Genomic DNA, 8,326 nt, shown 5'->3' with positions numbered 1-8,326 from the left:
ATCAATTTCAGCACCAGAAAGGATTTGAGTCCTAGATTCATATCCTGTAACATAGAAGTTATTTTTGTTTATTTTTTTTTTTTTTTTTTAACCTGGGTGGCTTCTAAGGACATCTGAATATTTAGAGAATTACATGTATGCTTATTTTTCTAGGGAGAAGACCCACTGCGCCCATTAGACTGTCAAAAGGCTCTGTGGCAACCCCTTGTCCCCTTGCCCCAGGGCAGAAAAAAAAAGGCTTAAAAACCACTATGATGATACTGATAATGCTGATCCACTCATTCTTTTCCAATGATCACATCATTCTTTTAAACACAATGGACTTTGAATATTTTAGTAAAAAAAACTGTCATGAGAAATTAAGAAAAATAGGTAGATGCAGAAATTTTCTGCTATTTACTATTTTGAAATGTCATATTTGAGATTTTATATCTGTATGCTATAATTACAGAACTTTTAATAAAAATAATCTGCTTTTAGGTACTTTATATTGGAGATATTTAGGTGTATTGGTTTCATACCTCTGAGCAGAAACCAACCATTAACTACTAATTTTAAGTGTTTGATAACAATGATAATCCAAATTCATAAATAAATTTGGGTAAATGCGCTTTGCTCTAAAATCCATTCAATGCGTTTTTTACACAGATATTTCAGAAATCACTGTGGAAATAAACACATACACATATTTATTCACAGAAAATGCCACTATGGCTTTAATATCAAACATGGCTGTCATAGTCAGTTCACAGAGAGAGCATAAAGTGCACAAGCTCCATTTCCAAGGCCTTAAAATCACTCCCAAAGCAATGGAGTTTAAATGCTACCACAGCCGATGAGCACACCACCCTTACACAGCACACATGATATAAAATATAAAGTATAAAAGAAGGAATATATTTGAAAATACTATATTTTCCCTGATTACACTTTGCAGTCATAAAATAGTCTTAAACCTGGCTTAACATAGGGAAAGATACAATTCAAACAATTAGTCCCTTAAGAGAAGGGGCCATTAAAAAAAAAAATCTATAGGAGAATGATGTCTGTAAGATCCATTGAGAACCCTAACCGAGCCCAAGACTTCTCTTTGGCCAGCTAGAATGGCAGCACCTACGCAGAGAGCTGGCTATGAAAGGTCCTGAGTTCATCTGGAGAAAATGAGTTCTGAGAGGGCCTTCAGCTAGGCTTCAGTGCTCACCTGTCCCCCAGACATGGCTGGTTCCATGTCAGCCCAGAGGCATAAAAAGTCAGGAAGGGCTCAAATCCCAGTCCTGGAGCCTCCAACACAGCACTGGCTCACGTAAGCATGATGGACTGGTGAAAGACATTTTTATCCACCTGAGAAATCCTATAATCAGAATAGGTGGCAGTATTTTTAAAAAGCCTGAATTTGATGATCATCAAGCTTTGTCCCCCAATAGAACATCTTTGATTCATAATTAATGGTTTAGGCACTCTTCAGAGGGACGGGCACAGAGTTCCCCAAAAATATAGCTTGTAACCAAATAGATTCAGTATCTCTTCCCCACGGACCTTAAATATGTTCACTGCAGCACTTGTTTTATAATAATATAATCATAAAGAGAATAATTTTTCTAAAAATCAACGAACACTGTAAAACAAGAATCACTGACTTAAGTAATCACTTAGCAACTTCTTTTTTTAAAATCCTAAATCCAGTTCCTTCTGGGTGTGATTTTGAGCCAATTCTAACCAGAATAAAAATCTGATAGCCATGCTGAGCAACCACCATGACCTAACTCCTAAATGTCACATTTCCACTTCCCTGCATTAAGGAGGGGAGAAGGGTGGGGATTCTTGACTGCACATTTATTAACCAAAGAAGCTATTCACTTATTTTAAATCTGCAAAAGTCAAAACCTGTAAAGCCATATATTTAACAGCTGTTTCCTATGACTCAGCAATACAAGTGCAGAAGCCTATCAAAAAGTAGAATTCAGCCCATTATCTCTTAGGGCCCATTCGTGTTGGGCTCAGTTAACAGAGAAGCCTCAGTGGTCTGTCTCAGGATCCGGCGATGAGCTGTCAAGTGTAAAGCTAACTCTAGTGTACTTCAAAACCTGCTCTTCGTGAAACATCCACAACTGGCATTTATATTTCATTCCATTCCATTACAGGATAAACTATAAAATACATCTATTTACAACTATATTAAGGGGAGGCGGGGGGAAGAGGAGAAGAAAATATACCAAAATATTAACGATGGTTGTCTTTGGGCTATAGAAATACAGATTACTTTTTTTCTTCTTCCTCAACTTTTAGTAGTATCCCAATTTTCTTTAGAGAGCATGTAGTGATATAAAAGCATAATAAATATAGCTGTAACTATAAATATGAATGATACCATAAACCTAACTTAAAATAAGATCGGTATATTTCTACTCTTGATTTATCATCCTACACTGGCAAGCTATAGTGACTGCTGTTCAAAACTAGAGTTGTGTTTTGTCCCCCTCACATATGCCCCATTTCACACTTCTTTCTCATTAAAACTGATCTCTAGAAGAGCGTGTGTTTTTCCTGTCAAGGCATTCCTTCTGACATCGGAACTTAGTCATTTGTCTTGTAGTGGAGGAACAGAAACAGCCCTATAAATCAGGGCGCTTACTTCCTCACTTCTAGCAGAGTCACATTGTGTCCCTATTTCCAAAGGACACCCAGGAACTTCCAGAAGGACAAGGTCAAAGCCTCGAGAGCTGGAGATAGTGTTTCCTAGGAATCAAGCCCCAAATCTGATAGGGGTAAATCGTTCTTCCTTGACGGTTGGGACAATGCTCTCTTCACCAAGAAACCCTCGAGACAGAAATGAAACCTCACACACATACAGAAAACATTTCCTACTCACCTCTCTCCACTTCCTCCTTACCTACACTTCCACACTAAAACGGTTGGGCTTAAAATACACCAAACCTCGTACTGGAGAGCATTTTCACCCCGCAGAATGGATAGGACCGGAACCCATGCCTGCCAGGTCAACCAGGTCAAGGAGGACAGCCTGATGCCTCCCTTTCAAAAATTCTAGACTTGAAGCCCAAAGGACATAGCGGTTTTCAAGCTCCGTTTCATGCACCGCCTAGATCTCATAGAGGTGTATCAGAGGTTCCACTAATATTTAATTCAAATATCATTTTTTAAAACATATATTTAAACTATAATAAAGCAACATGTACACTCGTTCAATACCAATTTTTTTTACCTTGTAAATCACCAAATTGTTAATTAGCACTTTCACTGCCCGATATATTGTTAAGGAAATACTATAAGCTTAATCTTAAAATAAATTTAAGCTAATAAAATACAACCCATTTCACACATTAGGGAGCCATAAAGATTTCTTGCTGCCAACAAGATTCTGCTAAAATAATTTGAAAACCACAGAAGTAGGATAAAGACATTCATTTCTAAATGCTGAATTCAAATCCTTAATGGACTTTGCGCCTTAGATCCTAGGCAATTCTAACCAGAGTAAGAGTTTCTGGACATGCCAAAAACTGCTGCTCCCTGACCCTTAGGTACTTAGGACAGTGACAGGATTCCTGTCCACACAAGGACAGTCCGTCCTGCCCTCTCACAATGGAATGCTACAGAGCGAGAAATGCCTGAGTGAAAATGAGTATCCCTGAGGTCATGAATCCCCCCCTCACACCTCCGAGACAGCTATGGAGTCTTCCATTCATCCCAATGGAGAGGAGATTTAGTTGTAGCCAGTGTCACGTTAGGTGAGAAAAACTCGGAAGGCAACAGACTCAGCCTGCCGCACCAGCAACCCAAAGCAGCCAGTGTTTAGTGTCTGCAGCACATGAGAAAACCACAGGAAGTGCCTCACACTTTGACAGTACGGAGTGTAATTCCCATAGCAAAAATTAGAGAAAGCAGAGGACATATTCCTGAGGGTAATTTCCAGAACAGGACAGCATCAGGGAGGCTTCCAATAAGAACAAGTTTCCAAAACTTCATGTTTGCTGCAGACTTTGAACCATGACCCCCATTAACAGTTGTCACAAGCCCTTTGGCAATGTTACAGAGGTGAGGGGGGGCGGGGAGGGTCTGTGTATGGACCACTCACACCACAGCTATTCCTTTGTGTGTCTGAGGCTACTGAGCTGGGGTGGGGGACAAACAATGTCAACATTTTAAAACTCTGTCATCTTCAAGAATGGCGTAGAGAGTAGTTTATGGCATAGAGGGGTTTTCTCACTAGCATCCCCTCATCTGAAGTCAAGTCTCCATCTCTCAGCAGAGGTAGAAGTTAAAGGTCTCACAAATGCATGTAAAACCTAGGTTATTGAGAGCTGCAAATGGAAAACTAGCTTTCTTAGCCACAAGCCCCATTTGTGTGTTTCATTTGCTTGGTTTTGTTTTAAGATAATTTCCCCAAATGAAAATATCTGGCATCTTCCATTAGTTTGTGGGTGTTCTCCATCACCAGATCAGGCTATCAACGGGAATGGTGAGGTCTGGAGAGGGCAAAGTCTCCAGGAAGCAAGTCACTGTGCATCACTGGGTTCCCCAAAGGGCTGCTCTGCCGTTGCCACAAAGGTCGCAGCCCAACAGGCCACTGCATCTGTAAGCGACACTGAGAAGACATGCCTTGTGCCCTCAGCCCCCTACTTTCTGTCTTTGGGAAATGAGAAGACAAGCACTTCTCACCATGCACAGTGGACTCTTGATGGTCCACAAACACACTACTTAGAGCCCAAGGGAACAGAATTTTTAAAAAAAAAAAAACAGACCCCACCCCCAACTCTGAGAAGCCCCCAGCTGTCTTTGCTGGCAAATGAAGCCCAGTGCAAGAGGAAATATAAGCTTCGAAGCCAGCCCCCGCCTTCCCATCATGTGATCTTGACTGGTGATTTCTTGCTGGCGCACAGGAGGGATACGTAGGGGACACCGATGAAGGCCCATTTCTCACTGGGCCAGAATCTGATGACGGGTCCTTGCTCAGGGATCTCGGAGGCAGCATCAAAGTAGGCAAAGCATACACAGCCCAGGTAGGCAGCAAGGCAGATGAGGATGTGCCTGCAAAGGGAGACAGGAGGTGAGAACCGGATGCGGGCAAAGACTTGGTGGCTCCTCCCTTTGGCCTGACCGACCTTTCCTGGCTGTAACAACAGTCTAGGGCCTCTTCTAATTAGGACGGGGCGAAGATGACTAATATTCCCTGGAAGAGCAAGAAAATGCTAAGTCTGGAGCAAACAGGGCCCGTTTTAGAACATTCTAAAATATTCCAGCTTGATAACAGGGACGAACATACAAATGCCTTTGGGGCTCAACCAAAAAGACTGAGGCCCAAGGATTTAAAATAGGCACTAAGAGGATGGACTTATAAAGCATCCATACTATGAGGTATTAATTGGAAACAAAAAATGATGAAGATAATATATAGTCATTGGTAAAGAAAGTTGTCCATGATCTAGTATTTAGTGAAAAAAAAAAAAAAAGACTAGTTTGCATCATGTATAGAACGGTGCTATTTTCATTTTTAAAAAGTAGAATTAGGAATATATATTTTTAAAATATATATTATATGTAATATAAAAGATATATTAAAATATATATTTATATAATCAGAAATACCTCAGGCTGTTAGTAATTGTTATCTCTCTTTGGTAGATGGAATTATGAGAGTTTCTCTTTCTACACTTCTATGCTGTTCGAATTTGTTATAAAAAAAACAAATATGTCATTTTATTTATAATTGGGACAGAAAACGGTTCAACTTTGAAAAACAAAGCAGAAAGTATATCAAATTCAGAAACAAATCAAGTTTAAGCCAAAGTTATTACAGTCCAATCTTTGATTAATACTTAAATCGCAAGTGTGACCAGGAAACTTGGATTGACAAAAATATACTATATCTTGAATGTGATCATATTTACCAGGTGAATACATTTATCAAAGCTTATCAAAGTATACACCTAAAAGATGTACATTTTATTAACTGTCAATTATAACTTAACAAACACATGAGGTTATCTATAAATCCACTAGTGTGAATCAAGGTTGAACATAAGAAATATCAGACAAGGGATCCTAAGACCGGAGTCTCTGGTTGGTACTTTTTTATTTTGTTTCGTCTTTTGCAAACAGTCCTGGGAACAGATTGGGACTCATGGTGAATATATACAAGTTCACATGTTCAAGGAAATTTAAGCGAATTCTTTCAAACCACATAGTTTTAGGCATCTCGTTATAGAAGTCAAACTTCATCTGAATCTAGATCTAACAAAGTTTTTCCAACTCTTTAACAATAGAATTCCTTCCTAGATGCTCTCAATTTATCAGGGATACATACAAATATATATTTCTAAACATATTTCTCTTGGTCCTTGTTATTATTTGCAACCAGAAGGACATGAAGGACAGAAAGATGACTCTAGGTGTGGAGCTGAAGCAATTCCTAGGAAGAGAGCCACTCGATTTCCTCCTTAGCTTTCTGAGTGTAGGATTCTGCATATTTTTGTAACCTGCTTCCTCTTTTTAACCTAACAGTTAAAGTATAGATGTTCCAAATCCCTCTTATCAAACTCCTAGGCTGATTTTATATGACCAGGTGGTGTTGGTGAACAATTCACTTTACTTCCATGGACCTCTGTCTACACCTATAAGATGAATGGGTGACACTGTCCCCAGATGACCTGCGAGGCCCATGCTTTCTTCACCTGGGTCACTCAAACCCAAAAGGAGACTTGGATTAACAAAAACGTACTGTATCTTGAAAAAGGGCATATTTATCTCATTGTGGTTCCTATTTGGACCGTGTCTGTCCTCGTCCCCACATCTGTCCCAAGCCTTCCCCACCTCCCCCAGCGTAGAGATCCAGCTAGAGCTCAGGTGACAGATTAGGTTTTCAAGCTCCATCACGCTTTAATAATGGAGCAGAGGTCAGAGACCAGGACTCGAAGCATAAACAGTTAGGTCTCTTTGTTCTGGCGAAGCCGGCTCCCTGGAGCCCATGCTGCTTTGGACAATACTTTCTGTGGCTTCTGAACAGACTGACCGTCTCAGTCTCCGTGAGGAGAGGGGGCCCTGCTCTGTCCCCTGGGCACACTTGCACACGCTGCGGGGAGAACAGAGCCCAGCAGAAAGTGCAGACCCATCCTGCAGCCACCACCCCACTAGCAGGGGCTTACCACACACAGTGCAGGTAGGGAAAGTGAAAAGATGACAACAGCTCACAGAAGGCTCGGTCGCTGATCCAGCAGAAGAGGGCGAGAGTCCACCAGAGGCCCGAGAAGAGACCCAGCTTAAATACACGCACGTTGTCACACCTGCACGGGATCCAGAGGGCAACTCGCCATCAGTCCTGGCTTCCACCCCCATCACCGGCCACTTCTCCAGTTCCTCACGTCTCCCCAGCCCCTCGGCACTGGAGTTCCTACCAACATATCATCACGCCACAAGCTCGTAGACGTGAATACATGAGCCCTGGTGACTCACGAAGCCTTAGCTCTCGCCCAGTCTCTCCCTGATCTCAGACACACAGGCCCAGCTGCCTTCGCGACATGCCCGCCCAGCGTCTGACATAGACCTAAATTTAAAATGTCCATAATGGACTCCTAACAGCTCCCCCTACCCCAAACCCATTCTGCTCCCAGCCCTCTCAGGAAAAAAAGTCATTCCATGCTTTCAGAAGCTCAGGTCAGGGCAAGCACTGGAAAAGGCAAAATAAACAGGCCTCCAGCCCTGTCATTTTATTTATTTGTCTGTTTGTTTGCTTTATTTTATTTTATTTTACTTTTTAGGCGAGGCAACTCTCGATTGACCTCACAGATTCCAAGGAACTTGTCAGGTTACAATCCCTTATTTTTTATTTTTTATGCCTACAGCACTTGGTCTTCCTAGGTGGTCTCCCATCCAAGTACTAACCAGGCCCAACCCTGTTTAGCTTCCGAGATCGGACAGGATCAGGCTTATTCAGGGTAGCATGGCCGTAGACTAGCCTTGCCACTTTAAAAGGCAAAATGAAAACTGACAGAAACAAATATCCACAAACATATAGACAATTAGTCTGGTACAAGAGGATCTACACACCCTCAGTTTAATTAAACCCAGAAAATTTGACTTAAGGAACACACCAGCACGGGGAGCTGGAGATGAGTGCATATGTCAAATGGCAAGAGAGAGGTGGATGTCGGGCGACTGGTCACACGGGGGCCCTGCAGTCAGTCGCAGGGCAGCCTAGTACTGTCCCTGCCTGTTTCTAGAAGGACAAGCCCTGCTGTAGCTGCTGACCAGGCTTATGTGCACTTGGGGCTTATCCAAACCTGGGCTCCATTAGATTGTATTCCTCCTTTTCAGG

The 8,326-nt window shown here is 41.8% G+C and overlaps 1 protein-coding gene and 1 pseudogene across 2 annotated transcripts in view; both read right to left on the bottom strand.

Moving 5' to 3' along the window:
- Positions 1-688: 688 nt before the first annotated feature.
- ACER2 (alkaline ceramidase 2) overlaps positions 689-8,326 on the bottom strand; it is a 28,013-nt gene continuing 20,375 nt past the window's right edge. For both annotated transcript variants that reach the window (XM_023533728.1, XM_011365350.2), the window contains exons 5-6: positions 7,158-7,295; positions 689-5,043 (exon numbers count right to left, since the gene is read on the bottom strand). In XM_023533728.1, coding sequence (XP_023389496.1) covers positions 4,857-5,043; positions 7,158-7,295 — 325 coding nt within the window. In that variant the 3' untranslated portion in view covers positions 689-4,856. The remainder of the gene's footprint in view (positions 5,044-7,157; positions 7,296-8,326) is intronic.
- LOC111743222 lies at positions 7,845-7,963 on the bottom strand (annotated as a pseudogene).

Source organism: Pteropus vampyrus, unplaced genomic scaffold, assembly GCF_000151845.1.
Source record: "Pteropus vampyrus isolate Shadow unplaced genomic scaffold, Pvam_2.0 Scaffold109, whole genome shotgun sequence".
Classification (NCBI taxonomy): domain Eukaryota; kingdom Metazoa; phylum Chordata; class Mammalia; order Chiroptera; family Pteropodidae; genus Pteropus; species Pteropus vampyrus.
The sequence above is the reverse complement of the archived record's forward strand: the minus strand, read 5'-3'. Positions and strand labels throughout refer to the sequence as shown.